The sequence below is a fragment of the Sciurus vulgaris genome, assembly GCF_902686455.1.
Source record: "Sciurus vulgaris genome assembly, chromosome: 12".
NCBI lineage: Eukaryota > Metazoa > Chordata > Mammalia > Rodentia > Sciuridae > Sciurus > Sciurus vulgaris.
Genome location: NC_136473.1, coordinates 82076819 through 82099694, shown reverse-complemented (window position 1 = coordinate 82099694; position 22876 = coordinate 82076819). Strand labels below are relative to the sequence as shown.

The 22876-nt window shown below is 54.9% G+C and overlaps 1 protein-coding gene across 1 annotated transcript; it reads right to left on the bottom strand.

Moving 5' to 3' along the window:
• Nucleotides 1-2931: 2931 nt before the first annotated feature.
• On the bottom strand, nt 2932-20057 carry TNNT2 (troponin T2, cardiac type). Its single transcript, XM_079106042.1, is given in 14 exon segments — nt 2932-3177; nt 3468-3508; nt 3770-3860; nt 4304-4413; nt 5504-5614; nt 5968-6045; nt 6820-6936; nt 7139-7199; nt 8354-8387; nt 9226-9261; nt 9554-9631; nt 15687-15712; nt 15714-15764; nt 19903-20057. Coding segments are annotated over 13 exon segments (870 nt in total). The 5' UTR covers nt 15755-15764; nt 19903-20057; the 3' UTR covers nt 2932-3131.
• Nucleotides 20058-22876: the final 2819 nt, after the last annotated feature.

Here is a 22876-nt window from a genome sequence, read left to right as displayed (position 1 = left end):
CGGCACTGACGACTGCACGTGTTATTTGAACCCTCGTAACCATCCCTGAGTTTTAGGTAGGAAAACTCAGAAAGAGACAGTAAGTAACTTGCCCAAAGTCTGGGAAGGTTTGTCCAGGTGACCACACCTTGCCCAGACCTGGAAAGTGGCAGAGGCAGCATCTGCCTGCAGAGAGTGAGGTTCTAGATCCAGAGCAGACTCTGCAACTGCAAAAGCTTTGCCCAAAGCTGGTGGACCTCCTGGCTTTCCCCCTCTCCAGTGGGCATCGTAGGAACCGTCCCTGTCCAAGATGCAAGCTTGTGGGGAAAGCAAACCTGATGGAGGAAGAGTCCCCACCTCTCCGACCCAGGAGCCAGCAAAGCTTGAAGGTCACTTTCCCAGAGCATCTGGATATACACAGGGCACCGAGATCCTTGAGGCAAGGGGTAATGGGCTCAAGTCACAAAGTGAGAACCAAGAGACAGGGAGACGGTGGCTCCTGGGTGTGCAGGGACCAGTAGGCAATGGGAGCCAGGTGTCTAGTGGGCACAGGTGTCCCCACTGCAGCTCCAGCCTGCTCCTGAGTGGCCAGGAGGCCCAGACCAGCTCAGGTCCATCCCGCACCTTCTGAGTTTGATTCCACACTGTGGTAATCTAAACGGCAGTGGAAATAACGAATCAACTACACTCATTATGTTTTTCCTTCACATTTACCTATGACAAAGTTTGATTTATAAATTAGGCAGTGAGCCCCTAACAACAATAACTAACAAAAAACTAGAAAAACTATAACAATGTGCTATACTAAAAGTCATGTGAATATTCTCTCTCTCTCGCTCGCACACACACACACACTGAGTCTCTCTCTCTCTCTCTCTCTCTCTCTCTCTCTCTCTCTCTCTCTCTCTCTCTCTCTCTCTCTCTCAAAATATCTTATTGTACCACTGTGTCCACCCTTCTTCTGATGACTATGGATCATTGAAACCCAGAAAGCCAAATGTGGATAAGGAGGAGCTAGTGTAGCAAAAGAGACCTTGGATACTCTCACCACCAACAAATGAGGAATTTTGGAGGAGTAAAAGACTGCTCCTGGACTCCAGGTGACTTAAAGAGAAAAGATGTAGCATGGGACTGATCTCAGGGGAGACACAGAGTGGGAGAGCAAGGGCTGCCTCCTGGCTCTGCCTCATCTACTGGCACAGAGGGGTGATCCTAAGAATCCGATGGGAAGTGGGGGAGCCAGAGGCAGGACCAAGGCTGCTACCATCCCTCTTATTGCTTCAAGGATGCACCCTGAGGCATAAGAGGTGAGCCCATGGGGACTTGATGATGGTTGGAAAATTCTGGCATCCCAGTTTGGGAACCGATGCCTCTGTCTCCGCAGGATGCCCTCCACCCCACCACGGTGACAGGTGAAGGTAGGACTTCAGTGTCTTGTTATGGGGAGAGGGAATGGGCACTGTCATATCTGTCCTACCCTATAAACTAGAGACAGTAGGACTGGGGTTGTGCCCAGGAGCTACAGGCAGGTCTCCTGAGGAACATGGTAAGAGCTCTCCCGGGCCTGAGGCCCCGGCTCCTGCCTCCTGCCTGTTTGGAGGACACTTACATGGGGCCTTCTTGTCCCCTGCTGGAAAATGCTTGGCTTCTGCTAACAACTGTGGCTCTTGAAACACACCATACTGACTTCTGCCTCTGGGACATTTTATGAGCCCCCACTGCCCCCCACACCTCTTCCCCCTTGGCTTTCTCCTCCTCACCCTCTGGGACTCACAGACATACTTTCCTCCAGAAAGGCCCCTGCCTGCCAATGCCAGGTGGGACCCCATCCATGCTTCCTGGCCCCCACGCCCTCCTTGCTGCCTCCTGTGGACTGTGCCTGCTCAGATGGCAGCAAACCTGTGCTGGCACCATGACTAGCAGCGGTCAGCTCAGGAGACAGCTGTGGAAGGAACGGCCCAATGAATGAACAAAGAACAGAGCTAAGGCTGAGCCCCTCCCTCTCGCCCCAGGACCATGGCCTTGTCAAGTCCCTCACTAGTAGCACCTATCACAGTGCCTGGCACACAGCATAAACAGGCCTATACTGTGTCCCAAGAGCATGAGGGGAGCTGCCATCCTGGATGGCACCGCTGAGCTAGTGGTCACAGCAAGGCCCCAGTGCTCAGAGCAAGGAGACGTGGATGCCTTCGCAGACATGGGGCCACTGGGCTCCTGTGGATGGGTGCAAAGTGGGTAACGGGGAGAGGCATTCCAGGACACGGCATGGCCTGAGCAAAGGCTGAGCAGTGTGAGAGGACAGGGTCCATCAAGAGCGTAGCCTCGAGAGCTTTGAAGCAGGTTCTCTCCTATCCCACGTGGTTTCCATGTCCTGTTAACTAGGGTCCATGTCGCCGTGCCAGGCACTTCAGCTCAGGGACCCTGTGGTCCCCAACAAGGGGCATTAAGCCCTAGAGGATATGCAGATCATGGAAAGGGAAAGATCAAGGCATCCGGACTGCGCCAGACTTCTGGGCAGCTCCAGCCTCAACAGCTGCCCAATGAGACCAGCCCTCCTTCCTCCCTCAAGGGCTCCCTGCCCCACAGACGCCGGGCTCTTAGTGCCCTGATGAGGAGGAGAAAGAACACAGCAGCAACCCAGAGAGGCCTGCATTGTTCCCAGGGAGTGAGTCACAGTGGGCACCCCCCACGCGACAGTGCCCTTCCCAGTGTTCTGCTCCTAGTGACTCACAGTGGCTAAAGCCACAAGCCCCATCCACTGTGGGTACCTCCCTCCTGGGCTCCAAGGCGGCGTGAGCATTCCCTGCCATCGCCTCTCCCTTCTGGAGGCAGGTGGAAAGGACCAGAAGCTCCTCCAAACGTGGCCAGATACCAGGGCTCTGATGGCCACCCGGACTTCCTGAGACCAGGGTCTCACCTCTGGGGAGGCTAACAGAAATACCATTCTGTGTGTGCAGTGTGAGACGGCTTTTTATTCTTGGCATGGTGTGGGCATGGGGCAGGCAGGAGTGCTGGCTTCCAGTGGGGCATCTCCTGGTTTCCAGACAGGAGTCTGCCTTGGGTGCCCAGGAGGGTCCCAGCAGGGTCCCGGAGCTGAGGTGTGCAAGGCAGGAATGCAGGCAAGGACAGCTTTGGTGAAGGAGGCTTAGCCTCTACTTCCAGCGCCCGGTGACTTTGGCCTTCCCGCGGGTCTTGGAGCTGCAGGGAAAGCAGGACCATTTCATGGGGGCACAGGGCAGGGTAGCAAGTCGCCATGGGGAAGGGGGAAGATTGGGGGATGCTGAGGGTTAAGAAGAGCAGCCTGGAGCTACCTCCAGGGCCAGGACAGGGCAGCAGCCCCAAGCTGTGAGACCGCTCTGGTCCCACACATCATCCCCTCCAGGCAAGGAGCGGCTGAGGGGAGAGAGGGAGAATTCCTGGAGGAGCTGGAAAGGGACATCTACAAGCTGAAGGAGGTAGGGAAGGAAAGAAGGATCCCAGATACTTACACCTTCTGATTGTCATTGATCCTGTTTCGAAGAACATTGATCTAGAAGAAAAGTGGAGGAGACAAAGAACAATTCAGCTCAGGTCCCAGGAGGCCTGGGATGAAGAGGGGGGAGCTCAGGCAGCATGAGGGAAGGCGGGAGGGCGCTGGAGCTGCTGGAGACAGGGTGTGGGCTCAAGGTCCCTGGGTTGAATGAATTGACTGGGGACAGGGAGGGGAGCCTGAGAGATTGCAGTGGTGTGGACCCAATCAAACCAGGAGCAGCATGGCGTCGGGAAGAAGCGGGCGCAGGGTGGGGCTCACTTCATATCTCTGCTGCTTGAACTTCTCCTGCAGGTCGAACTTCTCCGCCTCCAGGTTATAGATGCTCTGCCACAGTTCCTTGGCTTTCTCCCTGCACACACCGCAGTGGGAATGGAGCGAGCGTCCATAAGGACAGCCCTCATGGCCCTTCACCCTGGTCTTGACCAGCCCCTGGGGTCCCCATGGCAGTGTGGAGTTCTTAGGAACCAACACCAGGGCGAGTTCTGAGTACTGGGAGGGAGGGAGACCATATAGCTCCAGCCCGCTCCCACCTCTGGTGCACAGGTGAACAAGTTGAAGTGCTAAGTGCAGACAGGAGAGGGGCCTGCTCAGTTCTCTTTGCCTATCAGCAAAAGCCCAGATGGGCTGGACCTGACCGGCCCAAGCCTGACTTCCCAGCAAACCCATCGTAGGAAATGTGAGGATGTGGCGCCCTCTGGTGGTTTACAGCAAGAAGTGCCCTCTGCCCAGCTCCAGACTCCCAACCCCTGCTTGAGGCCTGCAGTGCCCAAGGGATCACAGGCCTGGCCCCACCTCAGCTGGTCTTCATTCAGGTGGTCGATAGCCAACACCTTCCTCCTCTCAGCCAGAATCTTTTTCTTTTTCTCCCGTTCGGTCTGCCTCTTTCCACTCTTCCGCTCCGTCTGAATGGGGTGGGGTGAGCAGGGGACTAGGCTAGAGACTGCCCCTTCCTGTTCCCTGACCCTCCCAAACTGCCCCTGGGAGTAGGATGCTCCTGTAACACTCCACACCATCATCTGCCTGGATTCCCTGAGAAACAGGCAAGGGCAGGGAGGTCATTTCCACCCCTTCCTCCTGAGCCTAGCCAGTGTCTTCCACCTCTCCCTCCTCCCCACCCAGCCAGAACTCTGTGCTCCTTCCCCAAGCAAGGTACATCCCCTCCCAGGGATCTCCTTACAACTAAGGGGAGGAAGAGAATGTGAGGTTTCGGTACCCACCTGGGCTTGCTAAGCCAGGAAACCATGAGAGAAAGACCCAGAGAGAAAGACCGAGACGGTGACAGAGACACAGAGAGAAGGCAGGGCAAACAGAAGACAAGCAGAGAGACAGGGAGGAAAAAGTGATTCAGATGCTCAGTGTAGGCCACCTGGGGAACAGGGTGAAGCTAGGGCTCTGGGCAGCAATGCTGATAGCTTTTGGCAGGTATGGTCGCCATCAGAGCAGAGGCATGGTGGACTTTGGACATCTAAGAAAAAGTTCTGATCCTTCCACTGCATAAAGAAAATCAGTACCCTCTCCTCTAGCGGGACTGCGGAACAAAGTGAGTTCCCAGGAACAAACTGCCTCTTATGCCTCTTATGTGTACAACAGACACTTTCTACCTTAGCTCCTGTGACTTTCTCAAAAGAACAGGGCTGACAATATAATATCAGTCCCATATGAAGACACCGAGACTGGATCCACCTGGCTGTGTGGCAGAGCTGGGTCTCAACCAGAGCTTCGACCCTAAGCCCAGGGCTCTTCGAGCCACACCCAACCACCTTGGGGGTGGCTGGGAACCCATGGGGCCAGAGGCGTGCTAGCCTGTGCCCACAGCAGGCCCCTCCTAACAAAGCCACAGTCCGGCTGCGAGTCCCTGGCTGGGCCTGAGGAGCCCTCAGACTCCCACCCAGCACCTGGGAAGTGATTCCTGGAATTGCTGGAAAACCTGCCTGCCACAAAGGACACCTCACTTCTCCAGGCTATTCCAGGACCTCCTGGCAACCCGCCTACCTTCTGGATGTAGCCTCCAAAATGCATCATGTTAGACAAAGCCTTTTTCTTCCGGGCCTCGTCCTCAGCCTTCCTCCTGTTCTCCTCCTCCTCTCGCCGGGCCCTCTCCTCCTGGTTTCCAGAGAGGAGGAAGAGGGAAAATTAAGGGCAAGAGGAGAGAGCCTGGCTCTGGATTGAGATCAGCTTTGTCCCCCCGGGGCAAGCAGCTCCTGAGGGGGCCCCCCCGCACAGGGCAGCCAATGGGAGTTCGCTGCAGCCTGAGTGAATGAGGCCCTGAGCTGGGTGCTCCCCGAGAAGGCCTGGGGTTAAGTGCTGGGGGGCCTTAGAACCCAGGGTCACCAGGTCCCGCAGGCCTGCCGTCTTCGCTGGTGTCAGAGCCAAGACAGCCGCGCTGATGGGTGCACTGACTCGCCACTGAAAGTGTCTGTGAACAGAGAGGAGCTGGGCGCTGCAGGGTCACTCACAGCCAGGCGGGTCTGGCGCTCCTTCTCCCGCTCACTGCGGATGCGCTGCTGCTCGGCCCGCTCGGCTCGCCGCTTCTCCTAAGGAGAGAGGCAGAGGCCCGAGGGTGCCCCTGAGAGGTGACATCACGAAGGGAAGGGACACACAAGGGGTGCCCTACCTCTGAGCGCTCTCAGCCTACTTCACAGAGGCAAGTGGAGTCCAGCCCTTACCAGGTGGACTCTGTGAGGATGGCCACAGAGGGCATGGCAGAGGGCCCACACTCAACATGGCATGTTGGAGACCGCCCCCACCCTATGGAAAAGGACAGATGGCTTTTCCCATCTCCCACGAGGGCTATGCTGTTGCCCGACCCTGGCTGTGGCAGCTGCTCTGAGCTCAGAGACATACAGCCAGGTCAGCAGCTGCCAGTGAGAGTTGTGGACGCGCAAGCCAGGCGAGAGGAGGAAAGGATTAGAACGACCCGCCCCAGCTGCACTGACCTCGGGCTGGGGGCCGCTCCCATGTTCCCTGCCTTAATGGGGCAGCTGGGCCCCGTGGGGAAAAGGCAGGGACAGGGGAGACCGCTGGCATTTGACTAGTCCTTGCACAACCAGGGCCTGGATTAGGCACTGCCACGGTCCAGAGTGGCCACATTCACCTCCTGCCAACCAGGAGTGTCCAGGCTGGCAGGGAGAGAAGGGGACCCAAGGAGCCACCATGCAGGACACACGAGCAGCTCACTGCAGCAGGAATCCTGAAGGAGCACCACACGCAGCAGGACTGGGACCCAGGGCAGGCCGCAGGAGGAAGCGGACCTCATGCGGGGCGGGGACAGGGGTCCGAAGGGAGGTGGGCTGGGACCTGGCACCTACAATCCTGTCTTTGAGAGAAACCAGTTCCTCCTCCTCCTTCTTCCGGTTCTCAAAGTGAGCCTCAATCAGAGTCTGCAGCTCGTTCAGGTCCTTCTCCATGCGCTTCCGGTGGATGTCCTGCGGGTGGAGCCCTGGGGCTTAGAGACCACCACCGCGTCCAGTGGAGATGGGTGGGCCAGAGCTGCCACCAGCCTGGCCAGTGCCAAACACCACCTGCCCCCAGCCCACAAGGCCACCAGGTGTCTCCTCTCATCGAAGCCCTGGTGACCACTCTCAGCCCGGCCTCCTCTGACCTACCCTACCCACGGCCACCACTCACATCGAAATCCACTCTCTCTCCATCCGGGATCTTGGGCGGCACCAAGTTGGGCATGAACAGCCTGTCGGGAGGGGAATAAGAAGTCAGGGAGCAGCAGCCCCCTCAGGACCCAAGGGTAGGACCTGGGGCAGCCGGGCCTTCTCCTTCCTGCAGGATCTTCCACCACCGTCCCAGCCAACACACAAAGGTGTCACACTAATGTCAACCACAGGAGTCCCCACGCTTGCTCAGGACCTGGGAATACACAAAGCCCTCTCACACCCGTTGTTGTGTTCTGAACTTCACAATATACCCAGGAAGAAGGCAGCATCCAGCTCCCTTCAGAAAAAGACTCAGAGTGATGAGCTCAAGACCCCACAGTGAGGAGTCAGAGAAGCTGAGACAAGATGGCTACACCCTGTGGCTGACCCTGCAGAATCTCTCCAGAGCCCAGGACTTCCTGCAATTTGGTGTTGAGCCAACACACGACTGAGTATGTGACACAGGGCCAGGGTGGGTCTCTGGTCCTTGGTTCCCCATGTGCCCTCAGGTCTGTGACACTAAGAGGCTATGGGGCGCACACAATGGCCAGCAGAGGGGAAGGGCTGCGGGCGGAAAGGGAGCTCGGCCTGGCCTGGGCGGGAGCTGGTTTCAGATGACCCCACTGAAGCGAGGCCAGGCCAGCGAGGGGGCCAAGGCACCAACTGCCAACAGGACAAACACCACCCAGAGGGAAATGCCCCCAGCCAGCCCGACACCCACCACCCAGAGCCTCCAGGCATTGTAGCCTACACAGCCAGGCTGCCCTAGGCTTGAGGCTCTTCAAAGCCATGGCACCCAGGCTGGCACGGTTAGGTGCTTGGCTTCCCAAAAATTTCCTCCTGTTTTCCCCAGATCCCACCTCAGCCCTGGAGGAGGGTGTTCTGGTCATCCTGCAATAAAGGAGAGTGTGTCTGCCCAGGACCATGACTAGCCCACCCCCTTTTCCTAGGCCCATTCAAGCCAGGGTGTGTGATTGGTAGTGGAGTACAGGGTGGAATTCAGCCCCATTCACTCCCTCTGGCAGAGGTCCTTGTGCAGTATACAACCTGTACAACCCTATGTGGTGGTCTGTGCCTCTTACCCACGCCCCTAGCTCATGCCCACTGTGCCACACCGCACTCCCATCTTGTCCTCACTGCCCTCCCTTGCTGGCCTTCTACTCCCACAGCCTTACCATAGGTGCATCCCACTCACCTGGGCTTGGGTTTGGACCCTTCCACTGGGCCATCTGGAGAAGAGAGAAGCATATAGCCACAGGGTCAGGAGGCCAGGACCTGGTTGGGACTCCACCCCTGGTAGGCTGGGCCCTGTGGACCTCCGTTTCCCCCTCTGAAAAGGGAGTCCCAATCCCAGTAGCACCAAAAGCCTGAAGGCAGCAAGAGTTGCAAATCCCACAGTTCCTGTCCTACAGAAGCCCGGGGTGGGGGGGAGGTCAGGGGACAACTGGGTCCTGGCAGGACACATACACTCAGCACAGAACTTAAAAGCCGTCTCTTGTTCAGCAGTTCCAGACAACACAGGTTTGCTTCTACACTTCACTGTGAGGAAGGGCCCGTGGAAAGGTCCCCAGGGGCTCTGACCCCAGAATCCCCACCCAAGGCAGCCATCTTGGTTGCCCCCTGGACTGCCTTGTGGCCACAGGGCCAGAAAGCTAGTGGGCAGGATTCCAACCTCAGCCGCCGCCCTCGCTATGATGGTGTGACTACAACCACCTGGTTGGACCAAATCCATCGGACCTGGAAGCTGTTGGCCCTGCGTCCCGTCTCTGTTCTCCTTTCTGGGTGTCCCCTCCTTGTCTCTTCCCTGTTCGTGGCTGTGACATGACAATGGCCATAGCAATGGCCCACCACTGTCCCACCTGTGCCTTGGGAGTTCATCTTATGAATACTATGCCCACCTAGTACTTAGCCTCTGTGCCAGGAGCTGCCTGTGGGGCTGTGACTCTTTTTCCCAAAATCCCCTCCTGCCCCAACTTCCTGGAAGGAACCTGTGGACAGTCTCCCCCAAGCCACCGCAAGGAGTCCTGGTGCTGCCCCCAAACCTCTCTTGATGTCCACAGTTCCCACCTTCAGCCTCTTTGGCTTCCTCTTCTAGTCCATCTTCTAGACAAAACATGAGGAATTAATGAAGGTCCTGTTCTGAGCTCAGATTCCCCCCAAGAGCTTGCCCCACAAGCAGGTCCTAGCTCAGCTCAGCCTGCTGGCTTATGGGGTAAGGGAGCTTTCACACACCTGTGCCCTGGGCCCAAGATTCTGCCTGACACCAAAGAAGCACTTGATCAGTGTTCATTGATGGACGATTGACAGCACGTGTCAGCCCGGGCAGGAGGAAGGCACCCCGGCTGCAGAGCATGCTGCACCCCCAAGTCCCTTGCCTCTTGCCCCAGAGTCTTACCTTCTGCCTTGGTCTCCTCAGTCTCATCCTCAGCCCCAGTCCCACCTTCAGCCTCCTCTTCTGCTGCCTCCTCCTGCTCTGCAGAAGTGAACCAGACCCAGTGAACAACCTGGCCCCACAGCTCCCAGAAGAGACCGACAGGGAGGGGCACCCAGAAGTAAAAGAGGGACAGTGACCCAGAGCCAACAACTTCTAGGTTCAGATGGATTTGGTTCAACCAATGTGAATGGCAGGCTGCTCTGTTCTTGGTTTAAACCAAAAGTTGGCAATAATAATAATAATAATAATAATAAGATGCCCAAATCTGTCCCCCAAAATATCCCGGGACATGAAGTTGGCCCGCAGTCACACCCGCTCATTCGCATCCTGCCTGCGGGTACATTTGTGCTACAACCACAGAGCTGAGGGTTTGTGGTAGAGACCGTGGGCCACAAAGCCTCACATATTTACTCTCTGTTCCTTTACACAGAGTTCACCACCCAGGGGAACACAACAGAAGGACACAGTCAGGCTTCTGAAGAGTTTTTTGGTCCCAAATTTGCCTCTCTGGGAGTCTGAGGATCAGAACTGGGTTTTTCCCAGTACGGAAACCTGGGCCTCTACCTGGAGGCCGCTGGGAGGGCCAGAGATCTGGGATGGAAGCGTGTTAGGAAGTGGGAGTGCTCTGGGCAGCACCAGAGAAGGGACAGGCCCAGCATGATTCATTGCCAGCAGCCAGGGAGGGGCGACTCTGGAGTTCCTTCTGCCTGACGTGACCCCAGTGACCTCCAGCTCATTCCCCAACTTTCTACCCCAGGCGCTCCACCCAGTGCCTGGCTCCATAGGACGGGCCTCGCTTAAGATGAAATATCAGGGAAGCTCCTGTCCTGGACCCAGTGACTCTCAAGTCTGGACACCCTCCCTCTGTATCTAAATGAAACCAGGGCAGTGACGTGTGGGTGGAGGAGACTCCCAACATTTAGATGGTCATACTACCCGAAAGGTCGTGGGGATTTTTCTGTTTTTATCCATTTGCTTTAGCAGAATGGGAACCTGCCCCTCGGGGCTCTTGGAGTAGACAGATTATTAGGCAGCCAGTGACATCGCCACCACAGCTCTGCCCGTTGGAAGTGCTTGGTAAGGCTCCTTAACTGACAGAGTGACAATGGCAGCCTCCTGGCAGAGGTGGAAGACAGTGCCTCAGGACGGAAGGGAGCACCCTCCAGGGAGAGAGGACGGCCTCCCCTCCCTCTGCCTCCACGCTCTCGCTCCTCCTTTCCCACGTCGGAGTCACCTCTGAGGTCTGGAGATACCTCTTCTTTGATCCTTATGAGAGGCTTACCTCAAAAATGATCCTTCCAGAAGGAGTCTAAAGGGCCATTGTGGGGTCCACCTTCAGGCCACCATGCTGACACTTCTCCCGCCCACCCTCGTGCTTCACCTCTCTGTACCATCCACAGCACCCTCACCCAGGGGTCATGCCACAGACCCGAAGAGGGGGTGCTCTCTGCCCCTCCTAGCTGCCCACTGCATCTGGGGACATCACTGTGGGCAAGTTTGTTCTAGAATTAAGCCCCAGTCTGCCTCCATTGCCCTAGTGCTATCCCTGGTTGCTGGGGACAAGTTCAGCCCTACCCCACCCCTCAGCAGTGCACATCTTAAAGCTGACATCATACCCTCTCTATTCTGGCTATTTCCAGTGTCCCCAGTTGCTCTTCAGATGACTTTGTCCCCAGGCCCCTCAATCCCTGGCCACCCTGCCTGGGAAAGACCAACTCATAGGGAAAGGCTCAGCCTGGGGCACTGGAATATGCGGTGGGGGTGGGACGGGGGGCCATTCTGCAGCCAGGAGTCTCCCTCTAGGGCCACAGTAGGAGCACATAGGAAGAAGATGAGCCAGCCTGGGTCTTTCCCGGCCCTGGGGGAACCAATGACTCTGGAGGACATACAGGATGAAGGCCTCAGAACTTTGGTCCTGGCCCCTCTGGGGCTGGGGAGGAAAGTGACTGACCCACTCAGCACTCCCCGCCCCAAGGACAGGGCCCCTGGACAAGCAGGTGCACTCAGGACAGCAGGGAGCTGAAAGCAGGCAGGAAAAGCTGTACTACCGTCTTCGTCCTCTCTCCAGTCTTCCTCTTCCAGGTTCAGGGGTGGCAGCAGCAGAGGGGAGAAGCAAGACAGATTAGTGCAGGGTGGAGAGCCTGGGCAGCGCACTAGTGCAGGGCATGGCTGTGGTCGTGGCCGTGGCCGTGGCCGTGGGGGGCTTGCAGTTAGCCGAAGCCCCACTCTTAGCAGCGCAGGAAACTCACTGCTCAGGAGCTGCCCTGAGCTCCAGGTGCCTGGTCAGTAAGTGAAAATGGTATCACTCACTTCCAGCCCACGTGAGAACAGAACGCTGTGGCTCGCCTAGTGCGCCTCCGGAGGGAGGGAAGCATTCAGTAAGCACTAACGAGCAGCTCCCTGCCCCACCTCCGGACCCCAGAGCCTGGCTGCCCTCTGGTTGAGACACAGGCACCAGAAGAGCAGAGAAGGAGAAACACTTGACCGGGCAAACTTCTGTATTCCTGCTCTGGGTGCGTCTCGGGGACAAATCCCATTTCCAAGTGTGACCAGGAGCTTGGTACCAGGGGTGCTTCCCTGGCCTGGAAAAAGACGTCAACCATCTAAGGCAGAACAGAGCATAACCGGAAGAAATGTCTAGCAACTTCCAGGCTGACCTAGCTGTAAGCCTCGCCCCCGGAAGAGCTCACGGCAGCAGAAAATTACTCTCCCAGAGGAAGAGACGCTCAGCATTGTCCATGAAGGATATGGGAAATGACAACCCCCAAGACAGGGAAATGACAGTCCCTGGGAAGAAGGTGAAGCATTGATCCTTTCCCAATAAATCCTTTCCCAGTGACAGTATAATAGACCCTGGAGGGAAAGAGATAAAGGCTGCATGCTGAACTCTGGACCCTCCAGCCTTGCCCAGTGAAAACACTGCCCAGTAAAAACGAGTTTCAAATTCTCATAACCTGTTTCCTGAATGCCCAAACTGACACTTCCCATTAAAGAAATTAAGTCATCTCTCAGTGCAACCTATAAAAACCCAGACCCCTTCTGTAACCGGGGGCCATTTTCTACCCAGAAAGTGAGCCCCTCTGAGTCTGACTCCACGGGTGAATAAAAGGCAGTGCTGATCCTCAAAGTCTGCTCCTGTCCCGGTTATACGCGCTTTCATTATGGTGCCAAAATGGTTTTGGGTCTTTTTGCTCACAGTCCATACTGTAGGCACTGTGGCCACTCAAAGCCAGACCTTAATCTCCTCTGCTCACTGACAGCCAGGTGCTTAGCTGGGAAGGAGGGTGCTGCATGGGGCTCAGACCCCTCTCGCCTTATTTTGTTAACTGGCAACTACATCCCACTGTGTGTAGCATGAAGATTGGTCCCAAATCCAAAAGTCTGGCTCTCAAAGCCACCACCCAAACCTGCCCCAATGAAGTAGAAAATCCCAATGCAAAGAAAGATCCACCAAGTCGAGAGCTGGTGTGGGGAACACAGCAGAAGTTGGAGACAGCTAGATTTTTTTATCCAAAAGGTATTTCAGATTGCTCCTGAAGGGTCTGGTATTCCATGAAAATCAAACATGACTCCAATGGGTTCTTCCAGCTTTGCGTTTGAATATCTCTCCGGTCTCCTTGTTGGTAGCTGCCCCTGGAGCAGCCCTAATGTGCAGGAGGCACACCCATTTGCCCTAGAAGGAGCAGATACTGAGCCCCCACCAACTCTCTCTCTGGACTTTCCCCGAAGACATTTTCCCTAACATCTGCACACCTCGTGCTGACGTGATATTTTTGAGAATCTGCTGAGCCACTAAGAGGCAGGCTCCAACATGCCTGTGATACAGAGGCCCGTGGAGCCTGAGGGCCATTTAAGGACTGGATAGGGATGGGAGTGAGGTCTCTTAATCACTTCCTGTTTCAGACTCTCAGTAAGGAGAGGCCAGGGAGTTCTGCCAGTGAGATACGGGATCCAAAGCTGAGGAGGGCAGGTGTTAACACCTCCAAGAGCAGGAACAACAAGACAGGTATCTGCTAGGCAATAATAATAAATCTTCATGCCGGTATATAATGTCTCAGATAACTGAGCATCTTCATATTCTTAACTGCATTTGAAAAACTATTAAATGGAATGTTCTTAGGTGGGACCATGGTATTGGGGTTATAAGGTTTCTTTTTTTAATAGTGCTTATCTTTTAGAGATACACCCTGCAATATTACAGCATGAAGTGATATGATGTATGGGAATGATTTTGGATGATGTTTCAAAATAACCCGGGGCAGATGGAGAGACATGAAAGAAGACTAGGCGTGAGTTGATGATTGTTGGCTGGGTCATGCGTCTGGAGGGTGTTTCTTTGTTTGTTTGATTTTTGGCTTGGGGGTCTTTGGGTTTGGGGTTTTTTTGGGGGGTGGGGGGCAGATTCTACATTTAAATGCCTTTCAAATTTTCCATGATAAAAAAAAAATAGGAAAAAAGAAAATAATTAATTAGGAAAAGTGTCAAAGAAAACAGTTGACAGCCAGGTGCAGTGCCTATATATGCCTATATATCCCAGAGGCTCTGGGAGGCTGAGGCAGGAGGATCAAGAGTTCAAAGTCAGCCTCAGCAAAAGCAAGGCGCTAAGCAACTCAGTGAGACCCTGTCTCTAAATAAAATACAAAATAGGGCTGAGAATATGGCTCAGTGGTAAAGTGCCCCTGAGTTCAATCCCCTGTACCACCAAAAATAAATAAATGAATAAAATACAAAAATGGGTTGAGGATGTGGCTCAGTGGTTAAGTACCCCTGGGTTCAATTCCCAGGACCAAAAAAAAAGAAGAAAAGAAAAGAAAATAGTTGATAGAGGAAACAGATTTAAACCTTTTTGTCTGTCTCAAGACCAAGCAATCACAGTAGGGCTGACTCCCATGACGGAGCCACAGCCGTTGGGGGATCTTTGCTCAGCTAGGAGTTCAGAGTAGAGACAGACAAGCTGTTTCCCCAGGGCTCCAGGAATACTGGACTCCGGAGATCCCGCCTCTCTGGCCCTCCACCTGCCCAAGGTACATACCTTCCACGGCTGTTTCTGCTCAGAAGAGAAGGCCAAGGCAGCAAGAGAAGAGAGAAGAGGGGGGTCAGTTTCCAGCCACACTGTCTTCCATCAAAATGAGCATATGGGAGTGTGCTTACCTTCCTGTTCCCTGGATACAAAGGAGGATGCTCTCAGTACCTGTACAGGTTCAAGAGCAAGTGCATGTGCGCGCGCGCACGCACACACACACACACACACACACACACACACACACACACACACCAGCTTTCCCAGAAAACCCCATGTCTCATCTCCCTCTTGGTGCAGTTCACACTCCTCTGACTGCTTGGCTCTGCCCCCCTAAGCTGGCCCGCCCTTCTCATCCAGGCTACTTGTCACTGTTCCCAGCAAACCTCTGCATCAGCCAGTGTGGTCCCTTCAGCATTCTGCCCACTTCCTCCTCTGATCTCATCTCTGGGCTTCTCCTAGGCAGTGCCCCTTTCTAGAAAGTTCTTCTCTCTCCCAAATCTCTTCTCTCTCTGAAGGCTATGCTGGTAAGACGTGCCCTCTCCACAAACCTCCCTTGGCCATCCCGCGCCCCCTGCCTCACACCTGTTTGCTAATGAACTCCCTGCAGTTTGTCTCAGCATCCCAAGCCTGAGAGGACAGGGACTGTGTCTGTGGCTCTGGCGCTTGCTGGCAGCACCTCCCCCGAGGAGACTGTTGTTGGGTTGCCTAGCTGGGTCTCATCCCCAGCTTCTCTCCAAGACAGGGCTGTGGACCAGCACAGTCCTTTCGTGCACAGGGACCCCAGGTGGAGTGGGCTCTGAGTGGGTGTGGTGGGCATGATCAGCTCTGAGGCTGAAGCTTTCCGATCAGTTTCAGGAGCCCCAGCTTCCTGGCTCCTCAGCTAATAGCCAGTCCCCTACCCGGGTAGGACCCTGTCGACCGGTATTCCCAGCCTGAGCTCTGCCTGAGGTCTGCTGCCCAGAGTGCAGAAGTGGAAAGAAACGCGTCCTGGAAACAGGCCAGCCACTTCCGCCAGAATCCTAGAGCAGGATTCTGGACCCAGTGTGCGTGGCAGCATAGTGGGGACAACACTGGAGACAGATGCTCCCAGATACTCACTCCTCGTACTCCTCCACCACCTCTTCTTCCACGTCAGACATGGTCTCTGCTCTGCCTCCAGAAAGAGAAAAATGTTAGAACTGGCTGAGAGGGAAGCCTGCCTTCCTCCTGAGATCTGGCCCCAGGCGTAGAGCAGCAGGGGCCCCGGGTGAGCATCGCCCCCCTTATTAGCTGTGTGACCTGTAGGGACAGGCCTGTTTCCACCTCTGTCAGGGGAGATCGCAGCACTGGCATCACAGCAGAGCAGCCAGCCAATGTCCCTTTCATCCCTTGCCCCTGAGCAAGCACGCCGTCTGGGATTTTTGTGTTCCTGTTGGTAACTCTCAAAGCTATGTCCATAAACTTTCTCCATCTGTCCGGACTGCAGAAGCTTTCAGGGGAGGGAAGTGCTGACAAGCCCTGTCCTCCTGCACAGAGCACCCCGGGGAGAGTGTCACAGCAGCTGTGGCCAGCCCCACCGTGGAATGCCACTGAGCCATCAAAGGGGATGAACCATTGACACACACAATTCCAATGAGTCTTCGGGAAATCCTGTTGATTGGGGAAAGCCAGTTCCAAAGGTCACATGTAGGATTCCACTTACATTCTTGAAATGGCAAGATTTTACAAATGTAGAACTGATTAGTGATAGTCAGGGGTCATGTGGAGGGTGGGAGGGAGGTAGGAGGGGTGATAAAAGCACACTTGAGGGAATCCTTGTGATTTTGGAACAGTTCAGTGTCTTGACTGTGGAAATGTGTACATGAATCCAAACAGGATAAAACTACAGAATTTCACACACAGACAGAATATTTGACTAAGATCCAAAATTGACTTATCCATGTGCACACCCTGGTTGTAACATTGTACTATAGAGTTTTTCAAATGTTTTCATTGGGAGAATTTGGACAAGGGATATAAGAAATGTCTCTGTATTATTTATTACAATTGTATATTAATCTGTTACCTCAATAAAAATAGTTTCCCAGCCAGGAATGGTGGTTGGGAGGCTGAGGCAGAAGGATCCCAAGATAGAGGACTACCTGGGCAACTTAGAGGCCCTACCTCAAAATAAGGACTGAGGCAGGAGTGTATCTCGTTGGTACCACACTTGCCTAGTATCTGCAATGGTCTGGGTTCAATCCCAGGTACTACAAAAGAAAATTGTCTCCCTGGGGAACTCATGTTGAAATGCCCCCCTCGTGGTGAGAGGCTGAGATGATCTGGATGCCGATCCTCCTCCGTTCATTTGCTGAGGTTGTCTGGGCAAGTGTGTCTGATGTCTCTGAACCTTGGTTCTTTCTCTGTGCTATGGAGATGGAGTGTACACATCCTGCCTCTCTGAGATCTTTAAGAGGATCAAATTGATATTTCTGAAAGTGGAAGGCACTGGGCAAGGTCAGGAACAGATGGACAGGCATCCTTACAGGGAGAAGTCAACAAGAGGTGAAAGAGCAAGGCCTAGGGTAGGATATTTATCGGATCTTTAGTGCTGGTCCCATGGTGCCTTTGCGTGTGACCTTGGAAAGGTCATTTCACCTTCCTAAATCCTCAGTTCCTGGGATGGAGGCAAAGACCAGAGTTGCTATAAAGTGCCTGGCCCAGAGTGGGCACCCAGCTAATAACAATCATGTCACTATAAACAGTTATTACTTGACCCTCAGGAGCCATGGCAACGCAGTTGACTGAAAGGTGAATGGCGCCTTGTGGGCAATCTGACGATCCTGCACCCGTCCCTATAACTGGGTTATAAGGGAGGAAAGGGACAAGGAGCGGTAGGGTGAGGCTGAAGTCAGGTGGGAGTAGAATCAGAGTGTCAGACGGGACCACCCTCTGATCTTTCTTCTGTGCCCTCTACCCACCCCTGCTCCACACAAGACCTGCCAGAGCTTCGCCACCCTCGGCGGCCTGACCCAAGCTGCCCGGATGAGGACGACAGCACGCGGAGAGTCCTGCTCTCTCCTTCACCTCTCCCTGCACATCCCAATGTGGTGGCTGAGCCCACCCCCAGGCAGCCATCTGTGAACATCCAGTGCGAGCCAGTGCTCTGAGGGGCTGAAGTGATGTCCACCTCAAGGCAGCCCTTTTGAGACTGAGGGGTTCAAGGGGAGCTGCTCTTCCCCAGCTGTGCCTCTCGGTAGAGACTTCAGACTCAGCGCTTTGGAAGCTTGGAGTGGCCCAGTCCTGCTGGGTTAGGGACAGCTGAGCAAGGACCACCCCTGCTCCCTCTGCTGGAGCAGGTCAGAAGAGCCCCGTTCACAAGGAATTCTGGATGGCAGCTCTGAGACACTCCCAAGTTGAGGAGAGAAGAGATGTCAAATGTGTAAGGTGTCACCACAGGGGACTGAGCCTCATTCTGCTAAAAAAAGAAAAAAAAAAAAAATTCGAATCCCAGAGGGTTCAAAGGGGTCTCAGGATGACGGTGGCCAAAGAGAAGAGACTGCTAAGCCCGAGACGGGTGGAGTTCTGTGGTAGACAAGCACCGCCTGAACCCCAGATGAGCAGTCAGAACTTGGCCTGAGGTCTTGGGGAGCTGCTACCTGAGCCCCGGAGGAGCTTGTTGCCTGGGGGAGGAGGGAGCACTTTCTCAGGGGAATGGTATGTGGCCGGCCTGGGGCACATGGCTTCTGGCTTCTCTCCGGTCCTGTCCTCCCTACCAGCTCAGAGCCACAGGGTGTGGCGCTGGGCTGGGGCTCAGAGGAGGAAAAAGCAATTTGGACTCTTCTCCCTGCTCCTGGGAGCATCAACCAGCTCCTAAAAATAGCTCGCAGGCCCTGGAGGCTGGAGGAGGGCTTTTCAGACAAGCCAGCACCCGAGAAAGGGGAGGGGAAGCCGAGCCTGGGGGCTGCAGATGGGACAGGCTCAAGAACCTGGCCAGGCAAGGAAGAGGACACGGCAGGAGGTCAGGTCACCTTTCTTGGGGAGTAGAGGACGAACAACACAAGACCAAAAGAAGACCAGCCTTGGGGGCCAAAAGATCAGCCACACACTTTTGCTGTGTGACGTTAGCGAAGCCAATTATCTTCAGTCAACCTGTCTGTAAAATGGATGAGTTTCCAGTTCCCATCTTGCAGAGACTCTCCCTGGGGTTTCTGAGAAACGAAGACCCTGTCCATCAGCCCTCGCCCCAGTGTTAGCTAGACTATTCCTAAACCCACAGCTGGTGGCCCACCCATGAAACTGAGGGACAGGACAAGGGGAGAGGACTGCAGGGAGCAGGGAGGGACAGTACACAACTGGATCCTCTTGGATTCCTCTTCTATCCCAGGGGAGGACTTGCCCTGGGAGAGGAGGAATTCGGAGGTCAGGCCGCTTCCCAGCTGCTTGAAATTCCTTCACACTCCATCCCTACCCAAAATCCCTCCGCATGCCCAGGAGAAGCTAAAACCAAGGGAAGCTTTCTACCACTCCCAGGCACAGAGCAAGGTCTGTCCCTGTGGACACAGTGGGGTGGGGTGGGCCAAGCCTTCCGTGGGGGGCATCTACACCCAGTGTTAACCCTTCATGCTGATAAGCCTGGCTCACTCCAGGGAAGGGCCTCCCAGTGGGGGCCTGCCCATCATCTCCCAGTGCTTCCCAGCTTGCTCTTCCCTGGGGAGGGGGAAGGTGCTGGGGCAGGGAAGTCCAGGGGAATTTACCAGTGGGCTTGGAGAGCCCCAGAGGGCCCATCCACCTCTGGACTTGGGGACTTTCTCAATGCTTCCAAGACAGTGACTGCGTTCCTGGAGATGAGAGTTGACCATGAGGACTCATCTAACTGATATAGCCAACGTCTCATTCTGATCTCTGGGCCTTAAGAAGAACCTGTCTAGAAAGGACCAAGTAATTTGAGGGGATCGCTATTGGTTAGGTCTTCACTGTATTTAGGCAGGCAGAGGGCCAGCAAGGACCTAGGCCAGGCTACAGACAAGGAAACTGAGCCCCAGGGAGGGAAAATGAAGAATCCACGCCTTTACAACTGTACAGCAGCTTTAGTGGCAGATCTGGGACTTGAACCCTGGTCTCCAATTGCTAACACAGGGTTCTCTTCATTCCACTACACTAAGCTTGGGGTCCAGTTCCAGCAATAGCTCCTCTGAAGAGTGGTCTCTATCAGTCCAGTGTCCACTCAGAATGGACACACGTAGATGCTGGGGAAAGGGGCCAGGGCCAGGCCCTCAGGTCCCCCCACCCTGCTCTCCCCTTCCCTAGAGTCTTGCCCAAATCTTACCTCTGGACAGGGCTGCCGACAGATCCTGGAGGTCTACTCAGCTGTGGCAGGGACTGGATGAGGGCAGGGGATGGACAGGCTTTAACCAGACGTGTGGGCTGGGGCCTGGGGAGCCAAGCCCTGCGGTGGGAGGAATGTGCAGCAGGGGACGGGGAGGGGGGGGACACAATGGAGGAGGGTTGGCTGCTATTTTGGCAGGTGCCTGGGACAGGGCTAAAGGAACAAGTACCCCACGCCATATAAGCCCATGTGGTCCTCCAGCTGCTCAGATAAGCTATTTAAAACCAGGACAGATATGCAGGGAACAGGGCTGTCACATAAACCAGCTGTCCCTCTTGAGAATCCTGATAAAGCAGATGCCAACAACCCAGGCCTGGGAGGGCAGGCTGGGGACAGAAGGCGACCTCCAAGAGACTTCATGATCCTCTGTGCCAGGGTCCCGGGGGCAGAGGTGGGTGCTTATCTGCAACTCCACTGGAAATGATTCTGTGGCTGAAGATGTCTTCCAGGTTGCTAGCCGCTTCTAATGAGCAGGTTGTGAGAGCATCAGCGAGGGCATCTCTAAAGTGGGCCACCTCCACGACCCCCAAGGCCATGTGTCAAGCCCTCTGCCCAAGGAATGGGCTTAAACTGCTTGAGGACATCAGATCCAAGTTCAAATGGCCATACTCCTTGATGGGCAGCTGGGTTACATGAAGGGGACAGTGAAGTTGAAGTTCATTCCTCAACAGCTTTAAAATCATGATAACAATATAAATCATGATAACAATACCCTGCTAGATTCAGAGTTCAGGCCCAGGGTCTTTATTGTCGGCTTGCACACGTACGCCATGACCGCTAGCACAGAGCCTGGCCGGTGGTAGGGCTAGAGCATGAGGAAAATGGAAAGGAGAAGAGGGGACCCAGTCCAGGGACAGCTGAGCTTATCTCCACCTCAGTATCTCTGAATCTCCATGGCCTGCAGTCCACCTGACTTTGAAGAAGGAAGGGTCCTGCTTTGGACCAGGCCCACCTCTCCCCATGTGCCCCCGAACACTGAGCCCCTGGCACTTCCAGATCATGCTAATTAGTGCTCCCAGCTCTTGGTTTTCCATGGAAAAAGAAATCCAGCCTCACCCTTTTCTGCTCCCTCCACCCCTCGCCTGGCCATGTGTCGAGCCTCCCCAGGGCTCATGCTCCTGGGTCCTGAGAGTGACAATACTGCATCCTCTGCCTATGGAACTTCCATTTGCTTCACACCCTCACGGCTAGCAGACTCTATCACTCAGCTGACACAGTCCTCTCCATGGTCCCTAATAGCCTCTGAGCCCAGTGGCCTTGATCCCCCTGCTCCAGGCTTATACCAGGTCACATGGGCCTCCACACCGCCAGCAGATCAGCAGTAGGGCAAACTAAAGCCTCGGCCTGGCAGCCGGCATCTTGGGGAAGAGGGAGGCCAGAGGGACACAGCGACTGGGCAGAGAGAGGCAGGTGAAAGGAGCAGGGTCACAGAGCAGCAGGGGGAAAGAGCCAGGCTGCCCAAACAGCAGCACAGCCTCCTGATCTCCATCTGTCATTCTAGTCCACCAGGACCCAGCTTGCCTCATGTCCCAGCCTGGAATCTCTTGGAACTTAGAAGTTGCTTTTCTTAAACTTACTTTACAGGGAGCTACTTTCAGTGTCACTATTCCTTGTAAGCCCAATAGCCATTCAAACATGCCATACCCTGTTTGCACAGATGCCAGAAAGAGGGGTGTGGGCATCCAGATCCCCACAGAGCTCCAGGGAAACCCCACAGATTCTTAGTGTCCACAGACCATTGGCATAAACCTTCTACTAAGGTTCTAAGGCAGGGTTTCATCCAGTCGAGAGATTGACACTTAGCCAACAGGAAAAGCAAGTCACCATCCAGAAGTCACACCTTGATATAGCAGGGTGGCTCCTGACCCGATTCAGATGCCCCCGTCCTTGAAAACAGACAAGTCACCTCCCAGTGCTAATAGTAGATGGGAAGAGAAAACAGAACCAGAATGGCAGGGGGAGAAGCAGATGCAGAGCAGGAAAGCGGGCCAAGGGGTGGCGAGTGGGTGGGGGAACTATTCTGTCTCCAGAGGGCGCTCCAGCACCACCTCCTCCAAGGGACCTCTATACCCACCGGCCACCCAGTCACTGCAGCCTGCACGTTATCACCAGCTGAAGTCATCTCTGTGACCGTTTGTCTCCTTGGTTATCAGCTGCCTCCCCGACAGAAATGAGGGCACGTGAATGCAAAGGAGTCTTGGAGTCTTGCTCCCAAATTCTCTCCGGAAGCCTGCCTCACTGGGCATCCAGGGAGGTGTCAGACACAAAGGGCACCACCCCCCTCAGGCCACAGGTTCCAGAATAGTCCTTCCCACTGCCCAGAAGCCTCTCCTAAGAAAAGTCTGTGGTGAGTTTCGTTGGTGAGAAAAGTTCACCTGCTGGGGGAACTTCCTGAAAGAACTTGAAAATGGGAAAGTCCTTTGAGGTCACCTGCTCAAACCCCATGGCTCAGAGAAGGGAACATCTAAGGTCATACCCAAAATTCCCCACATGGCTGGACCAGTTGGGGTCTCCTCAGCCTCTGAGTAGCCCTCAGCCCGCTCCCGTGCCCTACTCTGCCCGCTTCAGCTGACCCTGGACCATGCAGCTGGTGCACCTGCTGCAGCTGTAGCCGTGGTAGGGTGTGGGATGCTCGGTGCAGGTCTCCAGGGTCTGCTACCCCAGTTCAGTGCACATGGAGGGCTAGCTACAGGAGACTCACCTCTCTAGTGGAGGAGGAACAATCTGGGAACACAGGGAAGCCAGCACACAACGGGCTCGGAGGGCCTGGTGCTGTCCTTAGAAGCCATGTTCTGAGAAACCCAGGGGTTACCCCAGGCGTGCAAAGCGGGGTGGGCAGGTGTTTGTACTATTCTCACCTTCAGCTGGTTCTGGGTAAAACCAGAGCAGTCAATTGGGAGTAAGAGTTCTAATG